Source organism: Anser anser (genome assembly GCF_964211835.1).
Source record: "Anser anser genome assembly, chromosome: 2".
In the NCBI taxonomy this organism is placed as follows: Eukaryota; Metazoa; Chordata; class Aves; order Anseriformes; family Anatidae; genus Anser; species Anser anser.
In genome coordinates this window covers 88,386,426-88,406,692 of record NC_139721.1, presented here as the reverse complement: position 1 = coordinate 88,406,692, position 20,267 = coordinate 88,386,426, and the positions used below count along the sequence as shown (strand labels likewise).

General features: G+C 44.3%; 1 protein-coding gene across 1 annotated transcript in view; it reads right to left on the bottom strand.

The window, feature by feature from the left end:
- The window catches only part of MYO10 (myosin X), a 163,838-nt gene extending 151,738 nt beyond the window's left edge, over positions 1 to 12,100 (bottom strand). Inside the window, 2 exon segments of the mRNA XM_083824329.1 lie at positions 11,673 to 11,696; positions 11,699 to 12,100. Of these exon segments, the coding sequence (XP_083680455.1) occupies positions 11,673 to 11,696; positions 11,699 to 11,749 (75 nt within the window). The 5' untranslated portion in view covers positions 11,750 to 12,100.
- Between the last annotated feature and the right edge of the window lie 8,167 nt (positions 12,101 to 20,267).

Genomic DNA, 20,267 nt, shown 5'->3' with positions numbered 1-20,267 from the left:
ATATAAGGAAAGGAAGCAACAGCACAGACCATTGCAGCTGGATGACAATACCATCCAGGAGCTAAATAAATACACGCATTCACAAAAGAAGCAACAGTTTATACAGCCATAGCTTTGAGCTTTTTGATGTAGCCTTTTCTTTTTTTAAGCAGACAAAAGCGACATCCTAGCTCACAGATATTCTCAGACCCTTCCACGGGTGAGGATACACACAACACGCTTCCCAGGGATCTGGAGCATGGGCTGCCTCAGGTGGCAAAGCACTCACCATGCCGCCAAGATCTCTGAAAACCTCTCCCTCTAACAGTTACAAGGACTTGATAAAAAGCCAAGTGTTTCCTGAATGGCAAACGGTAGCGCCACGACTGCTTTCTGAAGACAGAGAGCAACTCGCTGATTGCTAGTCACTCTGATACAGCATCTGAAACAAGGTCAAGGGAAAAGATGATCACATAACAACATTAAAGTAAGAATTTCAGCATAAGTGAAACTAAAAAGGACAATTCTTTCTACAGTAACATTGCCACTGATGCAGCATACTAACAAATGCCAAAGTCCTAACTTTTACGACATAACTTATTCCAGCTTTCTTGAGGATAACCTCAGATTTCGCCAATAAGCCTCTGTGAAACTATCCAAAAGCACTCCACTGTTCAATACCACAAAAAACTAAAAATGAACTTTAAAGGGCAACGCTAAAAAGCAAGACTTTTCAGAATGCTGGCATTTATAGTACCAGAGAGCCAACTAGAAGAACTACTCAAAACCTCCAGTGAGGAAAAATTCCAGTTGGCATAAGGATAGCACATGACATTATTCTCCAATTTTGATAGGAATTGCAAAGGCAGAAGACGTTTAATTTATTCATTACAAACCAGCAGCTCTCAAACATTCCCCTCCTGTCCGACAAGGAGTCCCTCTGAGGCGCAGTCCTGCTAAAGTACGCACTCCGTTTCAGAGCCTGCCACCAGCCTCTCTCCACCACTTCACCATCCCCCCTCAGCCACTTCAGCCCATGGTGAATCACTGCAATTGTCCCCACTTTGCTGTCTCAAACCCTCCTCGCCCCCTCATTTAAGGCATGGATTAAGGTGCACTGACTCTCCTGTCCTAATAAAAGGTGGTACACATCCCCATGCTCCTGGGCAGTTGCAGCTCATGCTGCAAGCAGAAGCTCTGCCACAGAAACAAAAATCCCAGGAGAACGGCAAAGCTTTTGTGACCCCTCTGACTGCATACAGGGACTGCACAGTTTTTCAAAATCAAGATTTGCAAACAACTTAAGTGAGCGTTTCAAAAGGTAGCACACAAGCTCAAGAATTCAAAATTCATGATGGAAGCTCGTATCTGGCAGACTCTGGTGCACTGTAAGTGCTCAGCCTGAAGCAAAAGGAAGGATCCCATGACTCAAAGCTTTCTGTTCGCACCCCAGTAAGAACTGCTATGGAACCAGCCACCGACAAAGGACCACTGCAAACCCACAAGACAATCAACAGATTTAGGTATCACTTTCCAGCAGCTACTGATGGCATCTCCACCTTAACTGCACCTTACAAAGACTTCTTCCTGACAAGGGTGTAACCATGAAGTAAAAGTTTAACACAAGTATTTAATTACACTGCAATTATGTTTATTCGTGGGCTTTGTATAAAAGACCCAGGGAGTTCACTATTGCGCCAGGACTGCAGTCGTTTAAGGTACTGAATCACCTAAGCAAAATGGTGCAACACAAACACGGAAATTAGGAGGAGAGTCTTAAAACTAACACAGAACTGAGAATCGCCCTTTTGCTGCAAGTGCCATGCAGCTTTGTGTCAAAATCCCATCTGCCATCTGTAACAACTTCTCAGATTTGGCGTGAAAAGTATTGGAAATATAACTGCAAGGGTGGGAAGGGGGCTGCTGTACAAATTTTGTTTTATAGCATAGATTTGCTGCATTTAATAGTTTGTTTATTTCTGAAAATAGATTATTAAGTATCACATGGTAGAATGTGATTCTCAGAGTTTAAACAACAAAGAGCTCACTTCATCAGATATTCTTCCTGGTATACACTTTGAAAAGAAACAGGAAATGCCATCCTTCAAAGCCCTGCTGTAAAAGCCATGCTGATTTTCTTCTATGGAATATACCAGACTAAATCATTACACACAGCAAACAAACCTATTCATTGCACTTATCAACAGAAAGCTGTAATAAGGAGATAAACTGAAATCCCAAAGCCATGGTCTATATTTAATAAGGGGAAATGATCCAAAAAGACGACGAACAAAACAAGAAGTCTGACCTACAGAATCTGTGTCTACTTCTTGTCCTGGTGTGAACCCCACCGTCTTGCCAACTTGGCTTCTTCCTGAAGCAAATAAAAATATAGCCTAACCAAGATACACAGTTCTTTTTTGAGCCACTGAAGTGGTCAAACAGAAGCGATCTCTTTATGCAGTCCTCTGCCTCTGTTAACTGGACGTATTTGTAGAACAAAGGGATTTGACTTTTCCTCGGGATAAACAACTTTGTAAGAAAAACAATCCCATACTCTCAACAAATGCATCCAACTTCATCTGAGTAAACATTTTGATGACACGCTAAACAACAGCAACTAAAACAGGACCAAATAATCCATTTCCATTAACGATGTAAACATTAATGTTTTCAAAACAAGGCATAAACTTCTCTTATCTCCTGCCGCCAAAACCAGGGCCAAAAGGAAGGCATGAGAATGCTTCCAGATAAATTCTGCATTTCTGGTTATCAAGTTCCGGAAGAAAGAGCATTTATGTGTACAATGCACAACATCAAAAACATGTACCATTTTTAGAATCCAACACTGCAAAAAACTCTACAAAAATGTTTTCTCTAGATGCTGCAGAGTTCATCACAGTAAGTTTTCTACAGCCCTTTGAAGGTGTGCAGAGTGCTAGAGGAAGAGGGCCAAGGGGCTTTGGGTATTAATTTCAGTGACAGCTTTCAAAAATACCCAGCTTTGTAATTGTAGCTGCAGTTAATGACAGCTACGGCTCATCAACCATTTGAGCCTCAGGTCTCTACCCAAGGTAACGAACACTACAGACACCAAAATGAATTTCGCCTTTGAGACTATGATGTCAGGCTTGGTCAGCAGGGTGCCATTCTGCCAGCATAACATGTCAGTTAGTTAAGAGTTTGGAAAAAAAAAAAATCTCAGCACTCTTAACAACTGTCCTGATGTAGAAGCAGACATGCCATGAGAAAAAGCCCTTCGGTAAACTTGTGGAGGGTGGGAATGCAGCTATCCCCCCGAGGGAAAAAGCCACAACGAAGCATTTCCCTCTGCTGAGGTGTATGGCATCTCCCGTGAGGGCAGTCTCCAACACAAAACAAAGAGAGACTTGTATGAACACTCTCTCATATCGCTGGCCTATAATAAAGGATTATGAATAGTTTCCCAAGAATATATAGGAAGAGGCAACACTAACACATCAAAGAGCACTTAGCCTTTTATTTCCTGAGTCTTCCAACACAGCGGTTTACCCTTTGCATGCCATTAGTCAGGATCACGTGAGAAAACACAGCTTAGCTCGAGGCCAGCTGTTGAGCTTCCCTCTCTCCTTTTCTCTTTCCTCCATTTGGGATAAAACAGAACCAAAACCCAAATAATTTCATAGAAAGATTTAACCTAAGAGAACTGTTCAGTAACCTAAGAGATCTCTTCAATATTGACCTTTGCTTAGCATTTACTCAAAAATCTCTAGCAAGGCTCTCCACAAGATGAGGGTCACGTACTCTCACAAAAGATAGCCTGATATCATAAAGCAGACAAAATGCCCTACTAAAGCAACTTAAGCACATGCTGCATATATACGTGCGTGTGCTATATTTGCAAAACTGTATTAACATACAAATACAGGAACCCTATTCAACTCTGAACTATGGTAAGCTACTGAATGGTACAGGATATCAAAGTCTATCCTCCAGGACATTTCCCGTCACTTGTCAGCATCCCATTAATCTCAGCAAGAGTAAAAGGTATTATGTGGACTCCCACATTCAGGGAGCTCCAACATGCTTAAAAAAACATGAACCACACTCAACTCCAACATGTTTAAAAAAACATGAGCATAGGTTTGATAGAAACGTAAGTTGGATATTAGGAGACCTTTCTTCTCAGGAAGAGCAGTCAGGCATTGGAATGGGTTGCCCAGGGAGGTGGTGGAGTCACTGTCCCTGGGGGTGTTCAAGGAAAGGTTGGACATGGTGCTTAGGGACATGGTTTAGTGGGTGACAGTGGTGGTAGGGGGATGGTTGGACCAGATGATCTTGGAGGTCTTCTCCAACCCTTATGATTCTATGAAAATCACCCACTGGAGGCGGGACCACTGAAATGCATAAGAAATCCAACTCAAGATACATTATATCTGAATTTTCACTGCAAGTTCACAAAACCATAAGAGTGACCACCACCTTTCACTTTTGAATAGTTTCTTCCATGCAGAAGAGTAAAATACCAAGTTTTTTCCAAAGCCTTAAGAAGGCTGGAGAGCTTTCTTTTTTTTCCCCCCAATTTCTGAGTATGGTTGCTCCTGCTTCACAAAAAATAACTACGCACAGAACCGTTCACTAGGAACAATAACAAGATCTCATACAAGAACTGTGTATTAAGCCATTCCACAGAAGAATTTACTCAAAATGGAAATGTTAACTTTGGTCAGTTAAACCAAACACACACTGATTTCTGCCATCTTTCAAATCTGAACCCAAATCAGGTCTGTAAGGTATTCAACATGGAAAACATGTATTATCAAGTTCCTCCAACATCACTCACATTTGAGATTTCAATGTGGGAAAAAGAAAAACCAAAGTTTTCTGCCACATGAAAAGGCTTTTACGGGCTAGACTAAAAAACAGCCACTTGGCTGCAAAGGAAAATAACACCTCAACAGAGAGTAAGTATTTATACCCAAGAGTAAAACAAGCCTCCCCACAGACAGCTGACACAAGCAAGCAGCCTTTCCCAGCCAGCCACTGGCTTGCAGTGGCAAGATGTCCTGTCAGGCATGATTTTCCCGGGGCAATGCCCTACAGCGCAGCCGCAGGACATGCAACAGACTCATCTGCTCTATCTATCCAGGGCAAGGTGTCAAAAAGCAAGCTTAAACTGTACTTGAAACTACATGAGATTATAATCTTGCTGATGGACTTTGCAGAAACGAGTCTAGGACGGGACATACATTCTCCCCCGACACACAGCTACTTCTTACAGGTATGTTTAGAAATGCCAGTAATCTGAGTGGTGCTCTACTCATTTCTTCCATCCTTTCCTAATGACCTTTTCCAACACACGATGTTCAAATTTCCTGTGTAACAAAGCAGTAATTTCTTCTTCAGTATGGATAGAGTTTACTCCAGGAAACAGACCTACAAGATAGTTAATACCAGTTCTCATTCTGCATTCAATTTCTTGAATGATCCATCTTTAAAAGAACTGAGTGTTTGAGCTACTTAATAGACCTCTAGCCAAAAGGATAACCCAATTAACTTTCCTTAATCAGTGGCTTGCTTAAAACAAAGCTGCACTGTTGCATTATGACAGATATGACCAATGGATAATGTTCACATTTCACACATACACAGGGTATCTTAAGAAATCATAAATAATTATAAAAAAAAAAAAAGAAAAAAAAAAAGAAAAACCCAAAATACCCAAACAGTAACTCGCCCAGAACTGCTGCCCCAACATCACCTAGCCATCCTCCTTCATGTCTTACTAGTGGTTTAAAATGTCACATAATGTTGAACAGCAGGAAGATCAAGAGAAACGAGAATGCATAAGCCATGACCCTCTCATACGAGCCTGAAGTTATAATCAGTCTAGCCAGTTTTGAGGACACATCCCAAAACTTGTAAAGTAGCCACAATTAGTGACTTCAGGGTGGTAGTTCTTTTTTTCCCCCTCAGCAAAAGTCTTAATTCATAGCCACTTTTTGCTGCCTGCCCTTTTACCAGGGCTCCACCAAAAACGATGTTTCTAGCTCAGACCTTGGCCGGGTACTGTGATTCACTGAGGGAAATACCGGCCCTGCGGCTGCAGAGGTTTGTGAGATCAAACTGCCCAGAGGACACATTTCCCAGCACTTTGCAGAATGGGATGCATGGTGCTCCTGGCCTGAGACAGGCTTGCATGTACCACCTTGTGTGTGTGAAGGATGGGGCTGCTGCTCCTGCTGCAGGAGATGGCACCAGCTTCTTCCTCCTAACCCATCACAGGCACTGGAGCTGCATCCACCCAAGACGTGCACAAAAAATGCTATTGCCAGAAGTCCTTTTTTAAGTGACATCAATATCATGTCCCAAGTTCCCGTTCCTTTCTGCTACCCTGTTTCAAAAAGTGTCCCTCTCCTGCCCCCACAGAATTACAGAAACATTGTGGAGCATTTCTGACAAAAGCACAGGCCACATACCTTCAGAAATAAGTTGGGACTGGTCATGCTTTACAATGTAATTATTTTTCACTGGGCAGCAGGGTTTGCAACAGCTCCGAAAAAAAAAAAAGGGGGAAAAAAAAGAGCCAAATAAAGAGGTTCTTCACACCCTCATTTCAGCATCACCCATAGACAGGTGCAGGACAACCCCACGGCACCACACCAGCGACCTCAGGATTTAACCCACAGAGCCTGAGGGACACAAGCTCGGCTTGGACTTCTCGTTCCTACTGCCAGATAGAGGAGACAACCTGAGATGTGCCAAGTCTTCACCACACTCTTGGCCCCATCTTGCCTGCCGTGGCCACCTGAGGACCTCAGGAGACCAGAAGGCCTCACCCAGCCCTTCCTGGGAGAAGGCTGGCTGGCACAGCAGTGGACATATCAGAGAGACAGCCCCTTAGGGCCAAGGGCAGCTCTTGCAGGTATGTGGCCTGCCTGTTTCCACACAGCCAAACAGAAAACCTGAAATTGCATCTGCATCTGTACAGATTTTCCTGCAAAACACACACACACAAAATACCAAAAACTCACTGAGTGAAAATGCGTATAAGGAGAAAGATCCGATGAGAGCAAAAATAGGTTACACACAAAGTGCTAACATGAACGTACAATTACGGTAAAGAACGAAAAAAAGCGTAAACATTTCCATTAGGTATCACCAGAAGGTAAAAAAATTAGACTCCGAAGCAGCCATAATTTTCTGTAATGGTGGGGTTTTCACAGCCCTCCTATAGCTGGAGTCTGACTGAACATACCTAAAAACCACAAGCTATTTCTGTACAACATACAGCTTCTATTGCTAATTTCAATAGTTATGTGTTTTATAGCTTTAAGAGAATTCTTGTGTCATTTTACAATGTTCGTGGTGCCAGCAGGGCTGCTAGGCTCCAGCCCAGTTATGACTATGCTTCAGTTGTACAAATATATCTTATGAAAGGCACATGTGAAATATATGTAGTAGTCAGTCGAGATTACGTGCTACCAATAAGCCGAACACGATTTCCTGACTTACAGAAACAAACCCACAAAAACTTTCTTTTCTTTCTGAGCCAGCAAGGTAGTCCTGAGCCCCCTTGAATCATTTTCTGCTCAAAACAGATTGCCCTCTAATTAACATAAAAGCAACTGTTGACAAAACAATCAGCAACTTTTTTATTTAAAAAAAAAAAAAAAGAGACGTAGTCACACCTCAGAAACTGCTGAAAACACAGCAATTGCAGAAGCTGAAAGAGGCACAACTCCTTGGCACAAGCATTAAGTTTCTGAAGAACTCATGAGTGCCAGAGCCATGCCATCGCTTCAGGGATGATGGCTTTGCCCCACCAGTCTAAAATACAGCTGTGCTGGTGTAAGCTACACCAATATTACAAGCCCAACATCAGCCCCATGCTTGTGCTATCAGTAAAACACCTCTAACAAAAACTGGCAGACTTCAGAGATTGTCCTAAATTCTAAGTTATGCTGTGTAATGTAGCCAGAGCTCATTTGTATCAATGCCAAAATCCATTATCATCATCATATTTTCAGTATAAAAGCAAAAACTTTTCAGCATTGAGGCTGTTCTGTTGCAGGGGACAGCGAACCTCTCAATGCTTTCCATGAACAACCCTGCCTTGGGAAGCGGTAACCTACCCAGTGCCACAGCACCAGAGCACCGAGGAGAAGCTTGCCTGGGGCTGCCTATCTAAACTGAGAGCTTCCAGGCTTGGCTGATACCACCTCTGACAGCCCCTGAAATTACAGTCAAAACCTCAGAACGAATTCTTATCCCTTATCCTTCCCGCAGAGTGAGGTTCAACACCTGCTCCTTTAGGACATGCTGGGAGCCCTCCCCCTTAAAACAGGGTAGTGGGCAAATACATTCAGCTGTGGAGTGGAGGAATGGAAGGAAAACATCCTCAACTTGAGGTTCCAGCAGCACTGCTAAAAATAAAAGCACGGTGGACACACCAACAACAACCACACACAGCCACCGCTTTGTACAGCATGGGTACCTGCAAGCTCCTCCAGAGCTGAGGGCATCTCAGAGGTCGGGTCTGGGTAAGGCAACCTCCCTAAGTCCCCTCCAAGACTCAACTGCTCCACAACCTCAGTGGAGCCATCCTTGGAGGTGTTCAAGGCCAGGCTGGATGGGGCTTTGAACAACCTGGTCTGACGGGAGGTGTCCCGGCCCATGGCAGGGGCTTGTAAATGGATGGGCTTTAAGGTCCCTCCCAACCCAAACCATTCTGTGATCCACGCTCCTCCTGCAAGGAGGACAGTGACGGCAGCTTGGTGAAACACGATGCATGAGCAGGGCAGGGTGATTTTGCCCTGCATGAGAAAAGGATGGACCTGACTTCTCCATCCACTTCCCCTTCTACCCTGGCACGCACTGCCTGGGAACTTCGGATGCCAAAAAGACAGCTCAAACTTCCCCCCTTGTGCCTTTTTTCTGCAAAATTCCTTGTGTTCCTTCTCATCTGCTGATGATTTTCCTCCTTACCTCTTGCCATGCAACCCCTTTTAATGGGAATACATTTCCCACTGAAAACTGAAGCCTGATTCAGCCACCTTTGGAGACAGCACCCTAGCCACTGGTCAAACACAGTAACTGTTTTTTCAGTCTGCTTTGAGCAACACATCCAAATGGCTCTATCGCACACACCCCAAAGATCCATAATAAGAATAAAAATATTAAAAATGTGGATTTCTACAGTTTTTAATACTTTATGTCTGAAGATATGACTCTGTAAATACACAAAAGAGGTTAAGACTCCAACATTGGTCTTTCAAACACCAGAAGTTAGTACAGATCAATCAGCAGCCTGAGATGTTTTTAAATAGTCTCCAAAACCAATTCTCCTCTGTATTTAAAGTGTAACTTCATAATTACTTTAATATCTTCCAGCAAAATTATTTTTATATCTTCCATCAATGAAAGCATTTTGGGAGGTACATTCCAGGGCTGACTCTTCTAGCCTAATTCTTTACTAAAAGCATTCTTTAAGTTTATTTTGTTTTCAACTGACAGAGTTAAAAATCTGGGATAGTGATGTAAATCAAGGCTCCCCTGCAGACAGATACAACAACTTGTCATCCTGTAAGAATAAAAGACAGATAAGAAATAGTAGAGGGAGGAAACTGGACAGCAAGATTCAAAAGTCAAAAAGCTGTGAAGTCGTGTATGACTGGTGTCAGCTGAGCAGCACGAGCTTGGAGGTGCCCCACAACTCAGTTAATGCAGCAAGTACCAACAAGAACACTTTCTCTGCAATGCCCCCGTACATACACTCTAACCAGGTCTTACACAATTGTCTACTTTCGTTCCAGTGAGAACCATAATATAGCACGAGCAGGTTACAATCAGCATCTAGCTATGAAAAAACATGGAGGAAAAAAGAGACGTGCACATATTTTCCTGAAACGCCTTTTAGTTGTTTTTCTGCAAAAGCCAGACTTGAAGACACCCCTGCCTCTAACGTACTGAACAGGGGCACCTTGGTAACACTAAGCAACATCCCCCATAAAGTGTCGAGTTAATTCTCTTTAAGAAAGCATACGCCCTTCTCACTTAGCAGCTTTTCTCCCAAAATGTAACGTTATCAGCAGACGTATGTCACTGTCAAGCAAGAGCAGGGCAGATCAGGCCTGATACCTGTCCCTTTCATCCAGTTTCCTCTTCCTTGCATGCACCAGAACACATTTTAACGAGGACAATAATTCTCTCAGATAGGTCAGTAAATATTTTCATAAAGAGCAGCTGCAGGATGTCTGCCTCACACAAATTAAATTAGCCAGCTCACGTCTCGACCCAGCACCTTCAACACAAGTTTTTCTGTGGTAGCTGGGTTAGGCCCATTGCATTTCTGCTATTGTGTATGTTATGTTCTCCATGAGCAATTTCCATATGCTCCAGTGCGAGGAGAGGAAAATGTTTATACTTATGGGTGGGGCTCTGGATGCAGATTAAAGTCAAGGTGCTATATTTACTGATCTTTTAAAGTAATATCAACATGTTGAAAGGGAGCAAGAGTTCTTAAGAAAGATCAAAGTTTGCATGCAGCAACCACACATTACCATAAATATATGCTGAAATACTAACACAGACGGGCAAAATTTACTTGCTTTTTGCCTGAGGCAAGTAATTTTGGCTAATAGGGGAGTCAAAACCATTAACTCTCTTCTTCATCTTTATGTAGGGCATGCTACCATACTTTGTGTCAGAGTGAATGACTCCTTGGATTAATTTTGCAAGGCTCGGCTAATACTACCACATTGCTCATGGCTTGCAAGCTATTGAAAGACGATGGCTACATCCTCTACAGAGAAAAAAATCCATTATTGCTTAACTCAGGCTTCTTGAAAGTTAATCCTGCATTTCTTCCTTCTTATTGCACTTGACAGAACTTTTGTTGTCTGACAAATGAAAAGCTAACAGGCGGCAAGGTGTACGAGCTCCTTTTATTTGACTAATTACTATTCCGGTAAACACAGCTCTTTTATTTATTTTTATTTTTCTTGTGGGACCATAAACAGCACAGAGAGCACGAGGCAGCTGTTTCACAACGGCAGGGGACAGTTTTGCAGCTTAATCACCATCCCGGCAAACAGATGCCTGGCCTGCACTTAACATTTGGACACTACAACTACTTCAGCAAGGGGTGTGATTAAAATAATCACACAGGAATAATCACTGGAGGTCACAATCGAGTTGCAAGCTACAAGCATGCAGAGGTAGCCGCACTAGTGGCGAACACCTTTTATTCGCAAGGCTGTGCTGGCGCTAGGCAGGCTGTAACGACTCGTTAAAACATTGATGTGCAAAATTCAGCTGGTTTAGCGCAGAAGAGGACCCAAGTTTCCACTTTCGTCGTTTGCCACGAGCAAGCTGCAAAGCGTCTTTGGTGTGCTCTCCTCGCCGGGCACAACGAAGCCGCGCGGACCCACGAGGCAAGCTCCAAGCTCCAGCTCCCTCCAAGTCCTCCTTCCCTGGCGTTTTCCGCCGGCACAGCTCTCCTGTCCCCGGCACCCCTTCCCGAGGAGCAGACCGCCCGAAAGGACGGCCCGCCGTGCCCAGGCACAGAGCCCCCTGCCCACCCCGCGGCACAGCCGGGACCCCACGGCCACCGCCCCGGGTATCCCCCCCGGGGCCGTCAGCGGGTCCCACAAAGCGACCCCGCAGCAGGAGAGGAGGAGGAGAGGAGGAAGAGCCCGGCGCCCCGCGCTCACCTCCGCCAAGAAGTTGTCCATGGCGGCCCCTCGGCCCGCCCGCGGGTGCGCAGCGCCGGGCCCCAGCCGCGCACCATGTGCCCCGGCCCGGCCCGGCCCGGCCCGGCTCGGCTCGGCCCGGCCCGGCACCACCGAGCCGCCTCTGCCTCAGCCCCGGCCTCCGCGCCGCTCCATCGCGCCCCGGCCCGGCGGCAGCCCGCAGCCTTTGTCCGCCCGCCCCCTCGGCAGCGGGGGAGGAGGAGGAGGAGGAGGAGGAGGAGGAGGAAGCAGGCTCCCGCCGCACTCTCCTGCCCCGCTCCCGGCCCGGCTGGAGCAGAGGCGGAGCCGGGACCGGCCGCGCCCCCGTCCGCGTCCCCATCCCCACCGCGAGGTGCTGGCTCCCGAGGAGCGTGCCCCCCGCCGCCCCCCTAAAACAGGGGGCCGTGCAGAAAGCCGTCGTCGTCGAGCAGAAGTGGCTGGCAGCGCTCGGTCGCCGTTGAGGAGCGTGTACCTGCGGGCTTCCCTCGGGGCAGGGCGCTCCTGGCGGAGCTTGCGGCCGGGGGGTGCACGGGGCTCGGCTCTGCGAGCTTTGCGCTCGCCTGCCTTCCTGCGGGGCAGATGCACGATGCTCGCGCGGTGGAAGCGTTTATTTGTGTTTACAGGAAGAGCTGTGCGGAACAATAAGTTCCAGCCGTGAAGAAAGTCAAGGCAGAGCTGCCTTTTGTTCTCGGGCAGGTCCTAGCACTGCTTTGGGAGCTGGAGCGTGTGAGTAGCGATACAGGAGACCTGGACATCAGAAGTAATCACGAGCCTGCGACTCATCTTTTTAAAATGTCACAGCCGCCAACAAGCACCGCTAAAAAGTCGAGTTTAAAGGAACAGAGAGTACACCAGGGAAAAGATTCATCTTTGTTTCCACCCCAGCCATGGGACACCCCGCAGCCCCCTAGGCTGGGTCACACTTATTGCCAGTCACCCTCTTTTCTCTCCCCCTAAGTATACAGTGCGTGCCTTCCTACAGCTGCTCCAGACCTCGAGGTTTGCATAGGATTGCACATGAATTCACCATCTACGCAGTACCAACTCTGTGAAGTTAGCCTAAGTAGTTGTTCCGCTGTAGATAATATAGTGTAAATCCCTATGTGGAAGCTCTGCAACTCTCTTCCAAACTACCGCACTCCCAACGTTACTCCAGGGGAATAGTTTTTTTCCGTGAATGCTACACCAGAAAGCTTCCCCACTCAGACAAGTCCTAATTTGGGGAGGGCTGAGTCAGATCAGGAGTATTTATTTTGTTAAGTTACTTTGACTTCTCATTGAGTACTTTGTTTGACACCACGTTATTGGAATGTAACGCGCATGTCTGACTACCGTGTTGCACATACTAAGGTCTATAAAGAACAACAACACAGAAATTCCAGAGAATTTTGAATCTATCATCCAATAAGAGCAGCCTGTGTTTTTTTAAATGAGTATTGCAGTAAATTACAAGAAACCATTACCAATAGAATAGGACCAGATTTTTGCAGCCTAAAAATATATCACAGAAAGAATGAGTATTCTCTTGTGGCGTGAATGTATTACAAAATACTGTAAAACTCTTAAAACTTTTCTTATAGCAATTGTGAAGAGGATTGAACAGGAAGGGTCTTGGAAGAGGGATTTGGGGAGCAGAAGGGAAGGGGACAAGCAGTTTACACTGTCGCTCCACCAAGCTACTTCCTTTCTTATTCTTTGTATCCGTCCTGCTCACAGTTTGTAAGTGCTAGCATCTGTGTTTCATAGGAAAGGAAGGGGTTTTGAAACACAGCATTTCTTTTTCTAGCGCTGAAAATGACCCCAAACTGGTTTCTTACTCATTTTATGCAACTGTTTTGGAATTTGGAAAACCCCACAGATACGCTGTACAAAACTCCATACATCTATGAACATCTGGGGATTTGGCCGTTCCGCACTGCTCCAATTTTCATTTAATCGGTAGAAATTCCTTCACTGATTGTGTGCCTAAGGTAAATTACTTCCTTTTGAAGCTGCTCACATGCATTGGGGCTCAGTTTTCAGCCAGCGAGGACCAGGAAGGGACAGAGGGCTCAGCTCTACCGCCCTGGTGAGACACCTCCTTGCTGGCCGTGAAGGTCTCTTCACTTCACACTGGTGGTCAGTTGTGGGGTGGCTGCTCACCGGGCCCTAACCCCCAGTGTCCCCTTGGCTCCATGCAGTACAATTTCATCATTTGCTGGGCCAGCTTTACTCTCAGCCAGTCTACCAGCCTGGTGCAGTACTCCTCACTTAAATTCACTGTCCTACATGGATCAGCTTGCATCTTTGCTCAGCTTTTCTGACCATTTTTCTCTCTACTAATAGTTGCTGAAATCCCCATATTTGATCAAAATGTCCTACAAAAGACAGACATCTCCTTCTCTCATAGCTCTCATGCAATCCTAGCAGCTACAATTTTTGTAAGACCCTAAACTTTTAGAAGAGATTTCAACCACTCCTATCTCTATCAACTCGTGGAAATCTCCCATAACATGCAGCTCTCTTGGTTTCTGCTCTGGGGGCAAAACCAAAGTATTGACTGCAGCTCAGTTACCTATAAATCATAGGCTTCACCTGAGCCGTGTTTCTTCACAGGGAATTTCCACAAACCAAATTTGTAGGACCTTTTTAAAAAGATTTATTGTACCTGCATTTATTATAAAGTTCATAGACATAATTACGTCCCAGCAAGCCCTTAACTCATTCACTACTTCAAGCATGCTTGCTCAAATTCCAGACATCCATTTCTCACAGTAACTTTTCCCCCTGTTCTCATCTATGCTAGCTGCCATGGCATTTCAAGGGCTGGTGGCTCCCTGGGTCTGGGCGTGAGGAGCGTGGGGTGTCCCTGGGTGGGCCAGCCAGGATCCGCAGGCAGGGCCCCTCCCAATGGCCCACGAGGAGCAGGGCACCGGGGCAGCCCCAGCCCTGGGGACTGGGCACCTCCATGGGACCAGGTCAAGGCCAGGCCCGGCGAGTGGGCCCAGCTGGGCAGGGGCCATGGCTGAGCAGGGCTGGGCTGGGGGGAGCTGGAGCCTGGCCCTGCTGCAGCCTCAATGGGGCAAGGGCTGGCAGCCCTGGGGCTGCCATAGGGCCTGGGGATGGTGGCGCACTCAGGGCCATGACAGTAACTGTATATGCGACCAAATAGGTTGTTCTGTTGCAAGCCCAGCATCTTTATCGTGTCTTACAGTCCACGATGACCATTTCTGTGCATTTGACAAGTCCCGCTCCCTGTTCCATAAGCACTCATTCAGTTGCCCCAACCATAACACAAAGTCAGCTTCATACCAAAAAGCTTTTTAACCCCTTATAACCTTTTTTTTTTTTTTAGAAAGTCTGATGAATTTTCTTTGCATGCATGTGATGGTTTGTTCTTGCCTGGCATACCTTATTTTTACAGTTGCCATTTTTCCGCAGTGTTATCACTGAAGTGAGCAGATATTAGCTTTTTCATGCCTGACAGGGTTATTGCACAAAAGCTTTCCCTCTGAATCACACTCTTGAGGAGCTTGCCTTTCCCTACAGGCTAGGCTGGAAGCAGGTTATCTACCTCACCCTGCAGCACTGCCCCCCTTCTGGGGGACATGCAGATTGTTTTCAGTCAAAGAATTAAATGGTGATTCAGTTAATTCAGTCTTGTTAATTAAAACAAACCTAAATTAAAGTTTTCTTCTCACCAGAGAGAGGCAGTGCATTTCTTTGCTCCCAGGTCAAGGCCTCATTTCATCCAGTACTATCTCCAAAATGTGCTCTCAGATTTTTCCCCTTAGGGTCTTTGTTTGTGGCATGCTCAGAGTGGCTTTGCATCTGATCTGTATTCTGGTACAAATTCCTGTTTCTTTAAACTTATTCCAAAAAAGGACTTTAATTACTATTTACATTTATTCTCTGGGGCTGCTATTGCCCTCGTGAGCTGCAGTTGAGTTTCAGCTAACTCACTTATGGTGTACAATATGTTTGGCATTGACATTATCCAACAAAATCTCAAAGTTCAAGGGCAAGGCGTTATTGGAGAAGCCAATACTTCTGTAGTGGCCGACAACGTATATGCAGGCAGCTAGCACAGAGCACAGTTTGCTACCCCACAGCTCTCAAAGTATACAGTGAAATAAAAAATTGCTCCAGCCAAAATTGTCATGATCTGTGCAGAGCAAAAAAAAAAAAACAAAACCCTTGCATTCTTGTCCATCAGAACTCCTTCACAAACATGTGCTTAGGTTTTAAAGCCAGTCCCAGACCCTGGTCCTGGTTTCCAAAATGATAAATAGCTTCTCTTCAAATGAATGCCCAACAACTGGACCAGATAGCCTTCATCTTTTTCTGCATCTTGTTTGTAGTAAGCCAGCTCTCTCCTTGCGCTGTTCTGGGAGCTAAGGATCTGCCTCACAGTTGTGAACTCCATTAGATGCCAGCTACTTTAGCATTAGGTCCTGTTATGCGTAACTACATCTTGCCAGGATGAGCCTAGCCCTTGAGTGTGACAAGAAATGGATCAAATCAATTATTCATGCTCACGTATGAACTTTAGTTATTAACCTCTAGGAGTAATAAATAAATAAAAAGTGAAGAGCTGGCGGATTTTTGTAATAGATTCATTTATAGCTACTGTAACAGTAAGAAAATTCAACATTTTCTTTTTGTGTAAACAAGCTTCCAACAGGAATGAAGAAAAAAAGCTGGGAGACATTTTCCTGGCTTCTTCAACCTCCCTCCCTCTTTTGGATCATAACAGCTTCTTCCATCACTTTGACATCTTTACACCCTAATTCCCCTAGCTGTAGTTTCAGTGCAAGTACTTTGGGGGAGTTATGGATGAGAAAAAAAAATAGCAACTGTAGAAATGTCCCACAACAATCACAGGCACCATGGATGCAGTACCTTCTGTGCTGCTGGGCTGACCACATATCCAAAACTACAGGCTCATTCCCTGTTTGGGATACAGAAATCCAAAACTGTTTTCATGGAGCTGGACTTCCATATGACAACACATTTAACCCTGACAGCATGGGGTCTAGCAAAGGGCATTAAGTACATGTAATCCTCACAATGATTTTCTTTCTTTCTTTCTTTCTCTCTCTCTCTTTCATTCTCTCTCTCTTTCTTTCTTTCTCTCTTTCTTTTCTCTCTTTCTATACTTTTTTTTTTTTTTTTTAAATACAATTTATGACCATCTCTACCTGGGAGGTTCTGAGTTTTACTTTCCATATAATGAAGTAGCTTCTGTTGCAAGACTTTAAGATACAACTTCACAGAATCCAACCTTTTTTTTTCCCAGTGGCATAGAGCCACGTCTTGGTTTAACAGGTGATAACACACATAGCAAGATAGACAGCTTTCTAGCTCCCCATATTTTCACCTGTTTCCTGAATTCTACTCAGCCCCCAGGTGTTGCCTTTTCAGAGCCTTCCTCTCACCTGCTTTTGATACTTAGCCTGCCACTCCACTCAGTCCTTCACCTGATGAGATGACCTGATTCCTTCTGGGCCCGTCAGGGAACATTACCATTCTTAGTGGCTGGCTATTCCCTGCATTCAGCTTCTGTCCCCCTTGGCTGTCTTAGCCTCATGGACCCTTCATCTCATTTAAGATCACAGCTGCATTTCTTCCTTACCAGCATCTCTTAACTCAACTTTTCTCTTATAATCTTTCTTGTAGCCTATTGATTTTAACACAACTCTGTGTATTGGCTTGGAAAACAGTTTTTACAGAAGATGCCAGCAGAGAAAGCTGTATTGTACAAGTGCATTGGTTTATCCCATAAAAAATATCTGACGGGAGAAAAACAGAGGAGTGACAGACAAAAGCTATCAAAAAGGTTAGAATCATCTAAGGGATAAAGACAGTGGGAAAGCATAAGGAAAAGGGTAAAAAGAAATCGAAGTTTTTCTTATCTCCTTCTGAATCAGCTTGTGAATATATTTCTTCCTTGCCTTCTCCCAGAAAGCCTCTTTAAAGCTGTGTTTTAAAGGCAACTTATAATTCAATCCCCTCAGTCACAGCTTATGCAAGTGTTCATTTATCAAGTAGTTAGACCTGCATGAAATATTGCCACCACTGTCTGAAGGTTACCATCACCAGAGCAGAGCCCAGTGATGGGACATACAAGGGCACCTTCTGCTGTTTCAGTGCCACGCAAGCCAGACTGCTTCAAAACACTTCCTACAGCAATTTAAACTAGGTCATCATCATTTCTACTGAGGCAAACAAGGAACACCCACACTTTCCTTGTCGCTGGCAGTGTAATGAAAGGAAAAATCTTCAGTAAAAAGGCAGCAAACTACATCAAGGGCCAATCATCTCTTACACCACTGCAGCTGTTCAGTCAGCAAATACAAGTCTGAGGCTTCCTTTGCACTTGTGTTGTCAGGCTAGTTTAAACAATGTCCATGCTCTATCCCCACCATTTATCACTCCCTCAGCTGTAATACATGCAAAGGGTAAGCCTACCTTAGCACTGTAGCTCGGCACCAGGTCTCTCCCATTTCTCACGCTTTGGTTCGCACTGGGGAGCAGTCCCAGAGCTTGCAAGTAAGCTAAAAACTAAGCTCCAGAAACACTCTCACCGACTAAAGGGTGTTCAGGACATAGGGCTGGATTAGAGCTAGTCTGAAATGCAGCCTCTTGGAATGCATTTAAGATGGACAATGGGTCCTCAGCATGATGTTTCACTCTATGGATACGCTACTATTCCTTGGCGTTATTTGCTTGTATAGTGTGGCTGTTGTGCCACCATGGGTCACTGCAGCAAATGGGATGGGGGAACTGATCCAAGCATTTTATTTTGGCTTGGGTTTGGTTTTTGACTTTGTTTTCTTAGAAGAGCCTTGACAGAAAAAAAGGTTTGATTCTGACCAATTCCCCGAGCAGGTTCAGATAAATACCTCACAAACAAATTTTGTTGCAACAGGGGGACGTATAAAGACAAGGGCACTCTGCATTGCTGTTAGCATTTATTCCCCATACCAGATCACAGCTTCAAAGAACCAGGAGGAACAGCCTTCATAGTCCCTTGTGCTTCAGGGAAAGTTTATGCCTTTCAAATATTTAGATATTATCAGCCTGCAGGATAATTAATACTGTCCATCAGCATTCTTCTGTTAGAAGTTTCTTTCCATGCATCTGCCACAGTAAGTAAAATACTTCCCCTTGACCCTACATTCCTTCCTGCATTTGAAATCGAGAAATCACATTATAGCACAATAGAAAACAATATTCATTTTAAAGCAGACAGAGTTTCCCACAAACCCTGAGAGTGCTTAAATGACAACCACACCATCTTACTAAGACACACAGAATGCTGCAAATCTGCACATCCTAGAGGAGGATGCTCTCATGAAGCATGTTAAAAGCTACATTTAATAATGCAAAAATGAAATTTCATCATTGTATCATTTCATAAACACCTTTGTAACTTAATAAACCTTACTTTTTTCCCGTCAAAACTTTTTTTTTTTTTGTAATTACATTGATGTGATACTTTCTATTTTGATAGTTTAAATTTTTGCCCAAATACATTTATTTAGCTCTAGTATCTTACTCATGAACAATTTTAGGAAGAGTTAGGTCTTGGTGGAATTATAACTTTATAGGTTTTCTTATTTACTGGACACATTCAAGTGAATAAACCTGCAATTTCTTTAGTACAAACAAAAGCAAAAGCAAAATTTCTGGCCTACATCAGCTTGCTGTCCCAGAATAGAATCAAAGGCTGTTGAGGTAGTTTGTGTCCCTACTTAGAAATAGGAAAGCCTTTGTTTTGTGTACACAGATACTATACAATTCAACTTGAGATGTTAGAGGAAGCTAGGGAAGCAAGCACAATGCTAGTTACGTTCTTGGCATGCAGTCTGTCTGTAGCAATATTTGATGTTTGTGTTTACTTGCAACATATGACAATTAATAGACTGAAAAGACATTATATTGATGTTTAGTTCCAGGCTCGTTAAAGCATACATGACAGCATATCTTCTGTTTCCCTTGATCCTTATCCCAATTGCTCTACTGTATACCATTCCCCTAACATCCATAAAACTGTAGCAATGCTCATTCTTTTCTTACTCAGTGAATTACAGGATTTGCACAGGATGCAGCAGTAATCTGTAAATAGAAAATAAAGCACAGAACAATTCCATAAATACTATTGTTAACATTTGAGTAACAAACAGGGTTGCAAGATCGGTATTTTTCAAAAATCATAGAGTTACCAATTACCTTTGGAAAAGACCTCCAAAATCATCTGGTCCAGCCGTCCCCCTACCACCAATATCACCCACTAAACCATGGGATAGTATTGAGCCTCTTAATTCCAACATGCTTTCAGAAGGGAATTTGGGAAATAACTTGCATTTAGAACTCTGCAAATTCTTTCTCAAAGCAGTTGACACCTGTGGTGACACACAGCCCGAACTACCAGAACCTCATGGTTTTTCTGCCCAGTTGCTGGAAATAGGTGGAATTCTAGTTACAGTGGAATTTAGTGACTAATGACCTCGTTTTCTCTTTTCTTTTTCTAACCACTTCAGATTTCCACAAGTGGAAAGTTTCTTTGTGTTTGTAGGCAGAAGTTTGAATACA